This window comes from Oncorhynchus nerka, linkage group LG19 (assembly GCF_034236695.1).
Source record: "Oncorhynchus nerka isolate Pitt River linkage group LG19, Oner_Uvic_2.0, whole genome shotgun sequence".
NCBI classification, from domain to species: Eukaryota; Metazoa; Chordata; class Actinopteri; order Salmoniformes; family Salmonidae; genus Oncorhynchus; species Oncorhynchus nerka.
The window spans coordinates 4,401,018-4,418,360 of record NC_088414.1 but is presented as its reverse complement, the minus strand read 5'-3'; the positions used below and the strand labels follow the sequence as shown (position 1 = coordinate 4,418,360).

Here is a 17,343-nt window from a genome sequence, read left to right as displayed (position 1 = left end):
ACCTCTAATCCAAACATAACACGGAACACATCCACAGCTACTCATTCCATAAACCAGTCTAAATACCAGGTTGCACTGACAAAGCAAACATAAGTTACTGACAGCTAGACTTGTTTACAATGTACGACATCTCTGGTGAGCACAAGGGAGAAATTAAATATTGTTTCGAATAGAGATGGGTGTCAGCTAAGCTAACAGTATAGATCATGGGTGGGCAACTCCAGTCCGAGGGCCTGATTGGTGGCACACTTTTTCTCCATCCCTAACAAACACAGCTGATTAATCAAATGGCATTCGAAAGTGAAGATCATGATAAGGTGATTATTGGAGTCAGGTGTGTTAGCTGGCGCTGGGTCAAAACTGTGACACCAATCAGGCCCTCGAGGACTGGAATTGCCCACCCTTGGTATAGAAGGGATGCGATAAAGAGGGTTTGTGACAAAGTAGGAGGGGCTCCTAGATTCAAACCCATGTAGTCACGAGCACAATGTGTTAATGACATTGAATCATGGAGTGCGTGGTTGTCTCCCAAGAATATCTCCTTTCTCATGAAGTGTGCACTCATTCATTACTCCCCACGAATGTAAAAGCACTGGATTGGTGTAGGCATAAAAGAGGGAGTTTCTATTTACCATTTCCTTTCAAATCCGTGAAGGGTACACACTTTGGCAGAAAGCGGAGATCATTAGGACGTAACCTGAGTGTATTTGCGTGCACGTGTGAAGGGGGCGGGGTCTGAAGCAAAAACTAACCTTTGTGATGAGGTCAATAAGGGGCGTGGCTCCCAGCTCCTCAATGTGCTGCTCATTGAGACAGGACAGATAGTAGAACTGCGTCTTCCTCTCCGCCGCGCTGCTGGAGTTGAAAGTGACGTTCTCTGAAGGAGCAGAGAAAAGAGGAGTAGGTTTTGGTGCGTTGACCGAAAATTCGAAACTGATGCTACCCGAGCCTGATGACCCATACATTAAATTAAATACATTGAGCCCTACATTAAAAATACATTTTGTAATCAAAGCCCAACTGATTGTGTCTTTATTCAAGACATATATGATATAAAGGAAAGGGAGATACCTAGTCAGTTGTCCAACAATGTATGCAACTGAAATGTGTCTTCCGCATTTCACCTAACCCCTCTGAATCAGATAGAGCCAGTAGGCTACTGCGCATTACACACGACAGAAAAACAAAAGCCCATAGATGTAGCTAGCTACAGTAAATGGGTACATTAATTAAACAGTGTGGACTGTATTATATGACTGGAATTTACACACCTCGTTCAAACCATGCTAAAGCTAAGAGAACATGTGATTCTGGTGAAGCACGTGGCAAGTAAGCTATTGGCTAGAGAATTAGATTTTAATACGGCCTATCTGTATAATTAGTAGGCTGACGCATATATACACACACACTATATACAAAAGTATGTGGACACTCCTTCAATTTAGTGGATTCGGCTATTTCAGCCACATCCGTTGCTGACAGGTGTATTACAAATCGAGCACACAGCCATGCAACGTCAGCACAAGAACATTCGTCGGGAGCTTCATGAAAGGGGTTTCCATGGCAGCCGCACACAAGCAGCCGCACACAAGCCTAAGATCACCATGCACAATGCCAAGTGTCGGCCCTTGAGAAGTGTAAAGCTCACCGTCATTGGACTCTGGAGCAGTGGAAGTGATGAATCACACTTCACCATCTGGCAGTCCGACAGACAGATCTGGGTTTGGCAGATGCCAGGAGAACACTACCTTCCCCAATTCATAACCTAACCTAAGTGCCAACTGTAAAGTTTGGCGGAGGAGGAATAAAGGGTCTGGGGACGTTTTTCATGGTTAACGCAACAACATACAGTACAATGACATTCTAAACGATTCTGTGCTTCCAACTTGGTGGTAACAGTTTGGGGAAGGCCTTTTCCCGTGCACAAAGCGAGGTCCATACAGAAATGGTTTGTCGAGATCGGTGTGGAAGAACTTGACTGGCCTGCACAGAGCCCTGACCTCAACTCCATCGAACACCTTTGGGATGAAATTGGAACATCAACTGCGAACCAGGCCTAATTGCCCAACATCAGCACCAAAACTCACTAATACTATTGTGGCTGAATGAAAATCTGAAAAGGTCCTCCCACACAGACAGTGTGGTGAAGGCTCAACAGCGACCTCTTTAACCGCAGGAGGCTGAAGAAATCCATCTTGGCCCCTAACGCCCTCAAACTTTTACAGATGCACAATTGAGAGCATCCTGTCGACTGTATCACCACCTGGTACGGCAACTGCACTGCCCACAACCGCAGGGCTCTCCAGAGGGTGGTGCGGTCTGCCCAACGCATCACCGGGGGCAAACTACCTGCCCTCCAGGACACCTACAGCACCTGATGTCACAGGAAGGCCATAAATATCGTCAACCACCCGAGCCACTGCCTGTTCACCTCGCTATCATCCAGAAGGCGAGGTCAGTACAGGTGCATCAAAGCTGCTTTACGCCTTTCTCGACCCCTGAGCATTCGGAAGTAATGGCTAAACTTACGTTTTAAAATTTGAATGACAGCTAAGACGGCACCACATGACGTAATTAAAACTTCAAGCTATGGCGTAATTCTGTCACTGCAGTCAAGCCATGGATTGGTGTTTTATTTGGAGACTGGGTTGCAACAAAAGCAGGAGAAATGGTATATGACAAGTGTCTATGTTTACAATATGTTGACAGTATGCTTGCCTGTGTGTACGCGTGTGTGTGCGTGCATGTTTCGAGAGTTTCAAGTTCCTTGGTGTCCACATCAAACTATCATGGTCCAAACACACCAAGAAAGTCGTGAAGAGGGCACGACAACGCCTTTTCAGGAAAGTGAAAGGATTTGGCATGGGTCCTCAGATCCTCAACAGTACTACAGCTGCAATATCGAGAGCATCCTGACCGGTTGCATCACCGCCTGGTATGGCAACTGCTCGGCAGCTGACCGTAAGGCGCTACAGAGGGTAGTGCGAGCGGCCAAGTACATCACTGGGTCCAAGCTTCCTGCCATCCAGGACCTATATCCTAGGTGGTGTCAGAGGAAGGCCCCAAAAAATTGTCAGACTCCAGTCACCCAAGTCAGACTGTTTTCTCTGCTACCGCACATCAAGTGGTACCGGAATGCCAAGTCTAGGTCCAAAAGGCTCCAGCTTCTACCCTCAAGACATAAAACTGCTGTAAGAAACTGCGGTAAGAACAGCCCGGGACCGATAGCAAGTTCTCATTGGTCCAAATTGTTTATGCATTGAACTGAAATAGGATACTTGTTATCTGGCCATTGGCCCAGTTTTATTTCAAGGAATTCTAAATTGGTCAACCACAGGCTAGGGCTGGGTTATAAAACTACATCCTGTCTCTTTGTTCCGTGGAGAGAATCACTGAGGACAGGGGAGCATGAACATTTACCTCCTCTCATGATTTGTTCTCTATGAATAAACCTATTTCCTCCCCCTGATTTGCTTTGTGGTCTGTGTTAACATCAACTGCTAACACTGAAAAATTAATCAAATGGCCACTCGGACTATTTCAATTGACACCCCCCACCCCAATAGTTAAACAAAAAAGTCATTTACTTTAGTATATTTAGTAAATATTTTCTTAAAAGTGCATTGTTGGTTAAGGGCTTGTAAGTGAGCATTTCAGGGTAAAGTCTACACTGTTGGTGAAGGGCTTGTAAGTGAGCATTTCAGGGTAAAGTCTACACTGTTGGTGAAGGGCTTGTAAGTGAGCATTTCAGGGTAAAGTCTACACTGTTGGTGAAGGGCTTGTAAGTGAGCATTTCAGGGTAAAGTCTACACTGTTGGTGAAGGGCTTGTAAGTGAGCATTTCAGGGTAAAGTCTACACTGTTGGTGAAGGGCTTGTAAGTGAGCATTTCAGGGTAAAGTCTACACTGTTGGTGAAGGGCTTGTAAGTGAGCATTTCAGGGTAAAGTCTACACTGTTGGTGAAGGGCTTGTAAGTGAGCATTTCAGGGTATGGTCTACACTGTTGGTGAAGGGCTTGTAAGTGAGCATTTCAGGGTAAAGTCTACACTGTTGGTGAAGGGCTTGTAAGTGAGCATTTCAGGGTAAAGTCTACACTGTTGGTGAAGGGCTTGTAAGTGAGCATTTCAGGGTATGGTCTACACATTCGGCAAATAACATTTCATGTGTATGCTTGCGTGTGTGTCGTGTGTGTGTCGTGTGTGTGTGTGTGTGTGTGTGTGTGTGTGTGTGTGTACATGTCTTTGGTTCCGACTCACCCAGCAGGTGCTTGAGGACCGCCTGGTTCTGGTCCCAGACGCTGTTGAAGGTGCTCCAACCAGAGCGTCCGTCGGGGAGAGGGTTCTTGCGGACCCAACCCCCGCAGGCGTACTGGTAGAAGTCCTGGCAGGGGTCAGCGCTGCGGTCCAGGCCCTCTACGATCTTACTGGCCACCGTGAAACAGGCCTTGGTCAGACACGGGCTCTGTGCTTGGTCTTGTGTAAAGGTAGAAAAACAGCATTCTGTAAACGCTCTACTTAAAGCCTGCGCAAATAATGCTTAATGGTGTGGTTATAATGGATTGTCACAAGACTTTTGTATAATCTCATTATATTTTTATTTTGTTTAACCAGGAAAAAACCCATTGAGACCCAGAGTCTCTTTTTCAAAACATACAACAACATGATCCAGCCTAAAAAAAACATTTACACTCCTCTGTAACAGAGTCTCACATCAATATTTTAAATCCATTCAGTAGTACTAAGGGAGACCTAGCCAAGGCTACAACAATCAATACATTACAGAATCAAAACATACAACAACATGATCAAGGCACTAACATATCTAATCAATTCTACATTACAGAATCAAAACATATTGTAGACAACAATACAACATCTAGATGAAGTGTGGATTGTAGACTATTCCATTCAGCACTAAATATCTAGATGAAGTGTGGATTGTAGACATTCCATTCAGTAGCACTAACACATCTAGATGAAGCATGGATTGTAGACTATTCCATTCAGTCATATCTAGATGAAGCATGGATTCTAGACTATTCCATTCAGTAGCACTAACATATCTAGATGAAGCACAGACTATTCCATTCAGAGGCATATTTTAACACATCTAGATGAAGTGTGGATTGTAGACTATCCATTCAGTAGCACTAACATATCTAGATGAAGCATGGATTGTAGACTATTCCATTCAGTAGCACTAACATATCTAGATGAAGCATGGATTGTAGACTATTCCATTCAGTAGCTAACTAACACATCTAGATGAAGATGAAGCATGGATTGTAGACTATTCCATTCAGTAGCACTAACATTCTAGATGAAGCATGGATTGTAGACTATTCCATTCAGTAGTACTAACATATCTAGATGAAGCATGGATTGTAGACTATTCCATTCAGTAGCACTAACACATCTAGATGAAGCATGGATTGTAGACTATTCCATTCAGTAGCACTAGCATATCTAGATGAAGCATGGATTGTAGACTATTCCATTCAGTAGTACTAACATATCTAGATGAAGCATGGATTGTAGACTATTCCATTCAGTAGCACTAACACATCTAGATGAAGCATGGGTTGTAGACTATTCCATTCAGTAGCACTAACACATCTAGATGAAGCATGGGTTGTAGACTATTCCATTCAGTAGCACTAACATATCTAGATGAAGTGTGGATTGTAGACTATTCCATTCAGTAGCACTAACATATCTAGATGAAGCATGGGTTGTAGACTATTCCATTCAGGGTCACTAACACATCACATTGTAGACTATTCCATTCAGTAGCACTAACACATCTAGATGAAGTGTGGATTGTAGATTATTCCATGCGTCTGGTGCACAAGTATAGAAGGCAGTCTAATACAGTGAATGTCCTGGGGACTTTAAGAAGCAACCACCTAGCAGAACCAGTTTTAGTACCATAGCAACCACCTAGCAGACCAGGTATGGTACCATAGCAACCACCAAGCAGACCAGGTATGGTACCATAGCAACCACCAAGCAGACCAGGTATGGTACCATAGCAACCACCAAGCAGACCAGGTATGGTAACATAGCAACCACCTAGCAGACCGGGTAACTGCTGGTGGTGAAGAAGACCAGACTACAGAGGTAAAGAGGGAGTTTACCCAAAAGGGCTTTGTAGATGAACACATACAAAATGTATCTTTCTGCACATATAAAGTGACGCCCAACCTACCATTTGGTACAATGTGCAATTGTGGGTCAGTGACTTGACATTTGTAATAAAGTGCAAGGATGCATGATAAACAGAGTCCACTCTCTGTAAGACGATATACAACAAGTCACCATAATCAATTACAGAGAGAAAAGTGTCTGAACAAGCTTTTTTCAAGCCATAAGCAGAAAGCAAGCCTTATTACAAAAATAAAAACCCAATCTCAATTTAAGTTGTCACAAGATTAACCACATGAACTTTAAAGGACAACTTGTCATCCAACCAAATACACGTTTTCAATGGATAAGCCACGAGATGTGACAATGCTAACGTTCTCTGGCAGAGTTCTAGCTCTCTTAAAGGTCATGAATTTAGTTTTATGTACATTCAAGACCAGTTTGAGATCATAAAGGGAGGCCTGCAGTGACTGAAAAGCAGTCTGGATCTCTTCAACAGCCTGAACCAGAGAAGGAGCACATGACTATATGACTATCATCTGCATATAGATGTAACTTTGCTGGTTGCATCCCATTTCCCGAATCATTAATAAAAATTGAGAACAACACAGGAGCTACAATTGAACCCTGATGCACACCTATATTAATCTCAAGAAAGCTAGACTTGTGATTGTCAGTATATACACATTGTGTTCTGTCAGAAAGATTAGTTCCTAAACCAATTTACTGCCCCTTCACTGAGACCAATGTTACTGAATCTAGCTAGGAACAATTCATGGTCAACTGAATGCATGCGTGCGTGTAACCACAGGCCTCTCACCTTTGTTGTAGCGCATGCCTAGAGTGAAGGTACATCTGAACAGGGCGAGGGCAGAGGAAAGCAGCACGCCAGCCAGCACCATCCTCTTGCCCAGGGAACTGAGAAGCTGGATGCCACCCTTCTGGAAGCCAACCTGTGGAAAGACGAGTCAAAGAATAGTGGATGGGATGACATCACAACCTGTGGAAACACGAGTCAAAGAATAGTGGATGGGATGACATCACAAATGCCACAGAAACAGTTAAGAGGGCCTCCATTCGTGCAGGGTGGATTTTAACATTTATGGCACGTCACATATATAGATCTCCCCATCGGAGACCAGGGTTCAATCCCTGCATCCACTCTTCCCACCGTTTCTCCTACCGGCCTGTATCCCCTTCTGAAATATATACAGGTATGCAGTGCATTCAGAAAGTATTCACATCCCTTGACTTTCTACACATTTTGTTGTGTTACAGCCTGAATTTATAATTGATTAAATTGAGATTGTTTGTCAGTGGCCTACACACAATAACCCATAATGTTAAAGTGGGATTATGTTTTTTTTTTACATTTGACTAATTAATAAAACATTTAAAGCTGTGTTGAGTCAACTCCTTTGTTATGGAAAGCCTACATAAGATCAGGAGTAAAAATGTGCTTAACAAGTCATACAGTTATAAATTGCTTGGACTTTGTGTGCAACAATAGTGTTTAACATTGTTTTTAATGACTACCTCATCTCTGTGTGGCCACCAGCTGCATTTAAGTACTGCAGTGCATCTCCTCCTTATGGACTGCACCAGATTTGCCAGTTCTTGCTATGAGGTGTTACCCCACTCTTCCACCAAGGAACCTGCAAGTTCCCAGACATTTCTGGGTGGGGGGGTGGCCCTAGCCCTCACCCTCCGATCCAACAGGTCCCAGACGTGCTCAATTGGATTGAGATCCAGGCTCTTCGCTGGCCATGGCAGAACACTGACATTCCTGTCTTGCAGGAAATCATGCACAGAACGAGCAGTATGGCTGGTAGCATTGTCATGCTGGAGGGTCAGGATGAGCCTGCAGAAAGGGTACCGCATGAGGGAGGATGTCTTCCCTGTAACGCACAGCATTGAGATTGCAGTCAATGACAACAAGCTGAGTCTGATGATGCTGTGACACACCACCCCAGACCATGACGGACCATCCACCTCTAAATCTATCCCGCTCCAGAGTACAGGCCTCGGTGTAAGGCTCATCCCTTCCACGATAAATGCGAATCTGACCATTTTAACACATTTAACATTTAAGTCATTTAGCAGACGCTCTTATCCAGAGCGACTTACAAATTGGTGCATTCACCTTATGACATCCAGTGGAACAGTAGTGCATCTAAATCTTTTAAGGGGGGGTGAGAAGGATTACTTTATCCTATCCTAGGTATTCCTTAAAGAGGTGGGGTTTCAGGTGTCTCCGGAAGGTGGTGATTGACTCCGCTGTCCTGGCGTCGTGAGGGAGTTTGTTCCACCATTGGGGGGCCAGAGCAGCGAACAGTTTTGACTGGGCTGAGCGGGAACTGTACTTCCTCAGTGGTAGGGAGGCGAGCAGGCCAGAGGTGGATGAACGCAGTGCCCTTGTTTGGGTGTAGGGCCTGATCAGAGCCTGGAGGTACTGAGGTGCCGTTCCCCTCACAGCTCCGTAGGCAAGCACCATGGTCTTGTAGCGGATGCGAGCTTCAACTGGAAGCCAGTGGAGAGAGCGGAGGAGCGGGGTGACGTGAGAGAACTTGGGACGGTTGAACACCAGACGGGCTGCGGCGTTCTGGATGAGTTGTAGGGGTTTAATGGCACAGGCAGGGAGCCCAGCCAACAGCGAGTTGCAGTAATCCAGACGGGAGATGACGAGTGCCTGGATTAGGACCTGCGCCGCTTCCTGTGTGAGGCAGGGTCGTACTCTGCGGATGTTGTAGAGCATGAACCTACAGGAACGGGCCACCGCCTTGATGTTAGTTGAGAACGACAGGGTGTTGTCCAGGATCACGCCAAGGTTCTTAGCGCTCTGGGAGGAGGACACAATGGAGTTGTCAACCGTGATGGCGAGATCATGGAACGGGCAGTCCTTCCCGGGAGGAAGAGCAGCTCAGTCTTGCCGAGGTTCAGCTTGAGGTGGTGATCCGTCATCCACACTGATATGTCTGCCAGACATGCAGAGATGCGATTCGCCACCTGATCATCAGAAGGGGGAAAGGAGAAGATTAATTGTGTGTCGTCTGCATAGCAATGATAGGAGAGACCATGTGAGGTTATGACAGAGCCAAGTGACTTGGTGTATAGCGAGAATAGGAGAGGGCCTAGAACAGAGCCCTGGGGACACCAGTGGTGAGCACGTGGTGTGGAGACGGATTCTCGCCACGCCACCTGGTAGGAGCGACCTGTCAGGTAGGACGCAATCCAAGCGTGGGCCGCGCCGGAGATGCCCAACTCGGAGAGGGTGGAGAGGAGGATCTGATGGTTCACAGTATCGAAGGCAGCCGATAGGTCTAGAAGGATGAGAGCAGAGGAGAGAGAGTTAGCTTTAGCAGTGCGGAGCGCCTCCGTGATACAGAGAAGAGCAGTCTCAGTTGAATGACTAGTCTTGAAACCTGACTGATTTGGATCAAGAAGGTCATTCTGAGAGAGATAGCGGGAGAGCTGGCCAAGGACAGCACGTTCAAGAGTTTTGGAGAGAAAAGAAAGAAGGGATACTGGTCTGTAGTTGTTGACATCGGAGGGATCGAGTGTATGTTTTTTTTTTGAAGGGTGCAACTCTCGCTCTCTTGAAGACGGAAGGGACGTAGCCAGCGGTCAGGGATGAGTTGATGAGCGAGGTGAGGTAAGGGAGAAGGTCTCCGGAAATGGTCTGGAGAAGAGAGGAGGGGATAGGGTCAAGCGGGCAGGTTGTTGGGCGGCCGGCCGTCACAAGACGCGAGATTTCATCTGGAGAGAGGGGGAGAAAGAGGTCAGAGCACAGGGTAGGGCAGTGTGAGCAGAACCAGCGGTGTCGTTTGACTTAGCAAACGAGGATCGGATGTCGTCGACCTTCTTTTCAAAATGGTTGACGAAGTCATCTGCAGAGAGGGAGGAGGGGGGGAGGGGGAGGAGGATTCAGGAGGGAGGAGAAGGTTGCAAAGAGCTTCCTAGGGTTAGAGGCAGATGCTTGGAATTTAGAGTGGTAGAAAGTGGCTTTAGCAGCAGAGAGAGAAGAGGAAAATGTAGAGAGGAGGGAGTGAAAGGATGTCAGGTCCGCAGGGAGGCGAGTTTTCCTCCATTTCCGCTCGGCTGCCCGGAGCCCTGTTCTGTGAGCTCGCAATGAGTCGTTGAGCCACGGAGCGGGAGGGGAGGACCGAGCCGGCCTGGAGGATAGGGGACATAGAGAGTCAAAGGATGCAGAAAGGGAGGAGAGGAGGGTTGAGGAGGCAGAATCAGGAGATAGGTTGGAGAAGGTTTGAGCAGAGGGAAGAGATGATAGGATGGAAGAGGAGAGAGTAGCGGGGAGAGAGAGCGAAGGTTGGGACGGCGCGATACCATCCGAGTAGGGGCAGTGTGGGAAGTGTTGGATGAGAGCGAGAGGGAGAAGGATACAAGGTAGTGGTCGGAGACTTGGAGGGGAGTTGCAATGAGGTTAGTGGAAGAACAGCATCTAGTAAAGATGAGGTCGAGCGTATTTCCTGCCTTGTGAGTAGGGGGAAGGTGAGAGGGTGAGGTCAAAGAGGAGAGGAGTGGAAAGAAGGAGGCAGAGAGGAATGAGTCAAAGGTAGACGTGGGGAGGTTAAAGTCACCCAGAACTGTGAGAGGTGAGCCGTCCTCAGGAAAGGAGCTTATCAAGGCATCAAGCTCATTGATGAACTCTCCGAGGAACCTGGAGGGCGATAAATGATAAGGATGTTAAGCTTGAAAGGGCTGGTAACTGTGACAGCATGGAATTCAAAGGAGGCGATAGACAGATGGGTAAGGGGAGAAAGAGAGAATGACCACTTGGGAGAGATGAGGATCCCGGTGCCACCACCCCGCTGACCAGAAGCTCTCGGGGTGTGCGAGAACACGTGGGCAGACGAAGAGAGAGCAGTAGGAGTAGCAGTGTTGTCTGTGGTGATCCATGTTTCCGTCAGTGCCAAGAAGTCGAGGGACTGGAGGGAGGCATAGGCTGAGATGAACTCTGCCTTGTTGGCCGCAGATCGGCAGTTCCAGAGGCTACCGGAGACCTGGAACTCCACGTGGGTCGTGCGCGCTGGGACCACCAGATTAGGGTGGCCGCGGCCACGCGGTGTGGAGCGTTTGTATGGTCTGTGCAGAGAGGAGAGAACAGGGATAGACAGACACATAGTTGACAGGCTACACAAGAGGCTACGCTAATGCAAAGGAGATTGGAATGACAAGTGGACTACACGTCTCGAGTGTTCAGAAAGTTAAACTTACGTAGCAAGAATCTTATTGACTAAAATGATTAAAATGATACAGTACTGCTGAAGTAGGCTAGCTGGCAGAGGCTGTGTTGTTGACTATGTAGGCTAGCTGGCAGTGTCTGCGTTGTTGACACTACACTAATCAAGTCGTTCCGTTGAGTGTAATGGTTTCTACTGTGCTACTGTGCTGCTATTCGGGGCTAGCTGGCTAGCTAGCAGTGTTGATTTACGTTACGTTGCGTTAAAAGAACGACAATAGCTGGCTAGCTAACCTAGGAAATCGCTCAAGACTACACAATTATCTTTGATACAAAGACGGCTATGTAGCTAGCTATGTAGCTAGCTACGATCAAACAAATCAAGCCGTTGTACTGTAATGAAATGAAAAATGTGATACTACCTGTGGAGCGAGCGAAATGCGACCGGATTGTTGAGTGCGGAAGTTCTGTTACGTTAAGGACGACGAATAGCTGGCTAGCTAACCTCGGTAAATTAAGATAATCACTCTAAAACTACACACTCTAAACTACACAATTATCTTGGATACGAAGACAGCAAAGACAACTATGTAGCTAGCTAACACTACACTAATCAAGTCGTTCAGTTGAGTGTAAGTTGTGCTGCTAATCGGTAGACGGTGGACTAGCTAACGGTAGACGTTAGCTAGCTAGCTAGCTGCAGGGCGGTGTAGACTACGTTAGGACGACGAAATACGATAATTACGCAATTATCTATGATACAAAGACGGCTATGTAGCTAGCTAAGAAGAAAAATTGCTAAGATTAGACAAATCAAACCGTTGTACTATAATGAAATGTAATGAAATGTAATACTACCTGCGGACCGAGTGCAGATGCGACCGCTCGCTCCAACCCGGAAGTTTTTTTGACCATCACCCCAGGTGAGACAAAACAGCGACTCGTCAGAGAAGAGCACTTTTTGCCAGTCCTGTCTGGTCCAGCGACCGTGGGTTTATGCCCATAGGCGACATTGTTGCCGGTGATGTCTGGTGAGGACCTTACAACAGGCCTACAAGCCCTCAGTCAAACCTCTCTCAGACTATTATGGACAGTCTGAGCACTGATGGTGGAATTGTACGTTCCTGGTGTAACTCGGACAGTTGTTGTTGCCATCCTGGACCTGTCCCACTGGTGTGATGTTCGGATGTACCGATCCTGTGCAGGTGTTGTTACACGTGGTCTGCCACTGCGAGGATGATCAGCTGTCCGTCCTGTCTCCCTTAGGCGTCTCACATTACGGACAATTTACTGCCCTGGCCACATCTGCAGTCCTCGTGCCTCTTTGCAGAATGCCTAAGGCACTTTCACGCAGATGAACAGGGACCCCGGGCATCTTTCCTTTGGTGTTTTTCAGAGTCAGTAGAAAGGCCTCTTTAGTGTCCTAAGACCATTCCACAGGTGCATGTTCATTAATTGTTTATGGTTCATTGAACAAGCATGGGAAACCGTTTTTAAACCCTTTCCTATGAATATCTGTGAAGTTATTTGGATTTTTACTAATTATCTTTGAAAGGCAGGGTCCTGAAAAAGGGATGTTTCTTTTTTTTGCTGAGTTTATATGCACACACATACACCACCAGTCAAAAGTTTGGACACACCTACTCATTACACTCATTTTTCTTTATTTTTACTATTTTCTACATTTCTTCTGTAGAATAATAGTAAAGACATCAAAACTATGAAATAACACATATGGAATCATGTAGTAAACATGTAGTAAACAAAAAAGTTAAATCAAAATATATTTGACATTCTTCAAAGTAGCCACCGTTTGCCTTGATGACAGCTTAACATCATTCGGTCACCCAGCTTCACCAGGAATGCAGTTCAATTAACAGGTGTGCCTTGTTAAAAGTACATTTGTGGAATTTCTTTCCTTCTTAATAATGCATTTGAGCCAATCAGTTGTGTTATGGTAGGGGTGGTATACAGAAGATGGTATTTTACCAAATAGGGCTAAGTCCATATTATGGCAAGAACAGGTCAAATAAGCAAAGAGAAATGGCAGTCCATCATTACTTTAAGACATGAAGGTCAGTCAAGACGGAACATTTCAAGAACTATGAAAGTTTCTTCAACTGCAGTCGCAAAACCCATCAAGCGCTATGATGAAACTGGCTCTCATGAGGACCACCACAGGAAAGGAAGACCCAGAGTTGCCTCTGCTGCAGAGGATAAGTTCATTAGAGTTACCAGCCTCAAATTGCAGCCCAAATAAGTGCTTCAGAGATCAAGTAACAGACACATCAACTGTTCAGAGGAGACTGCGTGAGAATCAGGCCTTCATGGTCAAATTGCTGCAAAGAAAACACTACTAAAGGACACCGATAAGAAGAAGAGACTTGATTAGGCCAAGAAATACAAGCAATGGACATTAGACCGGTGGAAATCTCCAAATGAAAGATTTTTGGTTCCAACCCCCGTGTCTTTGCGATGCAGAGTAGGTGATCTCTGCATGTGGTTCACACCATGAAGCATGGAGGTGGTGGTGTGGGGATGCTTTCCTGGTGACACTGTCAGTGATTTATTTAGAATACAAGGTACACTTAGCAAGCTTGTCTACCACAGCATTCTGCAGCAATATGCCATCCCATCTGGTTTGCGCTTAGTGGGACTATCATTTGTTTTTCAACAGGACAATGACCCAACAGACCTCCAGGCTGTGTAAGGGCTATTTTACCAAGAAGGTGTGTGATGGAGTGCCGCATCAGATGACCTGGCCTCCACAATCACCCGACCTCAACCCAATTGAGATAGTTTGGGGATGAGTTGGACCGCAGAGTGAAGGAAAAGCAACCAACAAGTGCTCAGCATATGTGGGAACTCCTTCAAGACGGTTGAAAAAGCATTCCTCATGAAGCTGGTTGAGAGAATGCCAAGAGTGTGCAAATCTGTCATCAAGGCAAAGGGTGGCTACTTTGAAAGAATCGCAAATATATATTTTGATTTGTTTAACACTTATTTTTATTTCATATTTATGATATCTTCACTATCTTCACTACTATTAAAATAGTAAAAAATAAAGAAAAACCCTTGAATAAGTAGGTGTGTCCAAACTTTTGACTGGTACTGTGTGTGTGTGTGTGTATATATATATATATATTATTTATTTATTTATTTAGTCTCCATTCCTCTTTCCGAGCGACTTTCTAATTAATCAAATATAAAGTTCATTTCAGAACCAAGAACCCAATAGCACTAGCACTGGCCAGCTCTCGATTTGGCATTCAATCTGTCACAAGAGATTACTATGAAGTATACATTTAGTCTACTTTAAAAACATAAACAGTAAAAAATATATTTAAAAAATAGGTAGCCCTATATTGTTATGCACTTAGGAAGGGTGGAAGCAGGGATTGAACCCCAATGTCTGTTGGGAAATAATATACTGTGCCTCGCCAGGGGCCTCATTTATCAAAAAGACTAAACCTTTATTAGAAAGACTAAACCTTACGTGCATCAGTTTTCCCACAAAGGTTGGCAATTGTCCATTTTTAACTTGACGGTTAAGTGTTGCGCATCTCCTCGCAAATCTCCAAGTTATGCTTCCGCAAAACTTCTAGTGATTGATCAACTGTATTCCGAGGAAATATTGTTACTTTGTGGGAATTATTGGTGTTTGATACATAGGCTTAATCCATTTGAATTCAATCACTTTTTGACAGCACCCCTTTCGATTTTTACGAAACCTTCTTTACACATTTGTCAATTTTAGAAGTGAACACACCAAGACAGTCGTGAAGAGGGCACAACAAAACCTATTCCCCCTCAGGAGACTGAAAAGATTCAGCATGGGTCCTCAGATCCTCAAAAGATTCTTCAGCTGCACCGTCGAGAGCATCCTGACTGGTTGCCTGCTGGTATGGCAACTGCTCGGCCTCCGACCGCAAGGCACTACAGAGGGTAGTGTGTACGGCCCAGGACATCACCGGGGCCAAGCTTCCTGCCATCCAGGACCTCTACACCAGGCGGTGTCAGAGGAAGGCCCTAAAAATAATCAAAGACTCTAGCCACCCTTGTAACCCTAGTTCTCTCTGCTGCCGTGCGGCAAGTCTAGGTTCAAAAGGCTTCTTAACAGCTTCTACCCCATAAGACTCCCGAACAGCTAATCAAATGGCTACCCAGATGCCTCTTTTACAATGCTGCTACTCTGTTTATTATCTATGCATAGTCACTCTAACTCTACCTACATGTTGAGGGAGTGGCAGGTAGCCTAGTGGTTAGAGCGTTGGGCCAGTAACCGAAAGGTTGCTGGATCAAATCCCCGAGCTGACAAGGTAAAAATCAGTCAAGGTAAAAATCAGTCGTTCTGTCCCTGAACAAGGTTAACACCCACTGTTCCTAGGCCGTCATTGTAAATAAGAATTTGCTCTTAACTGACTTGGTTAAACAAAAAATACCAATTTTTATTTTACATATTACCTCAACTAACCCACAAATTGACTCTCAATTATTTGTTACTTTTATTTTCTAATTTTAAGTGAAAGGTAAGCATTTGTTGCATTTGGCGCATGTGACAAATCAAATTTGATTTGACATGAATGTCTCGTGCAAAAATGGGTCAACTTTGAACCCCAATGTCTTGCGGAAGCATAACTTGGAGATTTGCGAGGAGATGCGCAACACTTAACCGTCAAGTTAAAAATGGACCTTCATTTCTTGAATATTTTGCCATTCAGGTCAAAAAAGTCATTTTCAGAGCGAATCCATGTTAAACTAAGCAGCTAGAGGACAACCGGTAAACTTCGATGTAATTGTGTACAGCCTGATTAATCAGACTACTACAGAATATTTTTCCGAAAACAGAATAATGTCCTCTCTGAACTCAGTAGTCTACTGATGAGACACTGCGGTGTATGTCACGATGCGATTGCGAGCTCACGTCTACTGTTCTAACGAACTCTTCAAACTACCGTTCTCAATTCCCCACATGCGCCAAGTACAACCATGTCCATTTCTACAACTCCATTACTGCTATTGCATGAAATGCAGGTGTACAGTTTATCAAAGAGTGCCTTACTTTGCGAATTTCCTTTCATTCAATGTAATACCTGTTTGTTTGAGAGCTCCGTCGATGTCGGGCGTGCAGTGTTGCTACTAAGTGCACCCGCCACACCTCTCGAAAGCCTATTCGGGTGTTCTCAAAGTGGGGTCAGAGGTACTGCAAAGGTACATATCTTTAAAATAATTTTGACCAAGAGATCCATGGAATAAATTTAGAGTGTCATATTACGTATCTACAATTTATGTTCTTAGCCCTGGGCAACATGGGACTGGGAGTCTCACAGGGATATTGGTATCCACAGTACTGCACCATTTAAAAAAAAATATCAACTCAAATACTCTTTGATTTACATAAATGCAACGTTTTTTCTCTGCCTCGTGGGGAAATGTGTAGAATTGCAGGATATTAGCTTGAAAGCTGCAACAACAATAAAATCTCTCCGCCCCATGAAAAAATGTGCAAAATTACAGGATATTAACTTGAAGATGGCAACATTTTCTCTCCAAATGCCACAGTGCAAGTGGATTGAAACAGAGAGAGAATAATCTGGTTTACCTTGCAAAACATTTAGCTACGGTTGACTATGGTCTTCACTAAGGTATTTACCCCAGTCTTCAGACACATTCACACAAATGGAGATGCCCGTTGAATTTGAATTGCATTTGTCAAAAATATCTAGACATAGCCACCAAGAGACAAAGCCTGTATGTATAATGACCATAAACTAGATCCAGTCTAATAGCATAGCTAACTAGCTAGCTAGCCATCCAGCTTGATTTATTCCACATTTTTGTTGTGTTGCAGCATGAATTCTAAATAGATTACATTTATTTTCCCCCTCACCCATCTACACACAATATGCCATAATGACAAAGTAAAAATATATTTTTAGATTTTTTTGCAAATTGATTGAAAATTAAATACAGAAATATCTCATTTACATAAGTAAAAGAG

The 17,343-nt window shown here is 44.8% G+C and overlaps 1 protein-coding gene across 1 annotated transcript in view; it reads right to left on the bottom strand.

The window, feature by feature from the left end:
• LOC115147135 (endothelin-converting enzyme 2-like) overlaps positions 1 to 16,655 on the bottom strand; it is a 62,357-nt gene extending 45,702 nt beyond the window's left edge. Inside the window, exons 1-4 of the mRNA XM_029689170.2 lie at positions 16,436 to 16,655; positions 6,963 to 7,095; positions 4,256 to 4,471; positions 753 to 877 (exon numbers count right to left, since the gene is read on the bottom strand). Of these exons, the coding sequence (XP_029545030.2) occupies positions 753 to 877; positions 4,256 to 4,471; positions 6,963 to 7,044 (423 nt within the window). The 5' untranslated portion in view covers positions 7,045 to 7,095; positions 16,436 to 16,655. The remainder of the gene's footprint in view (positions 1 to 752; positions 878 to 4,255; positions 4,472 to 6,962; positions 7,096 to 16,435) is intronic.
• Positions 16,656 to 17,343: the final 688 nt, after the last annotated feature.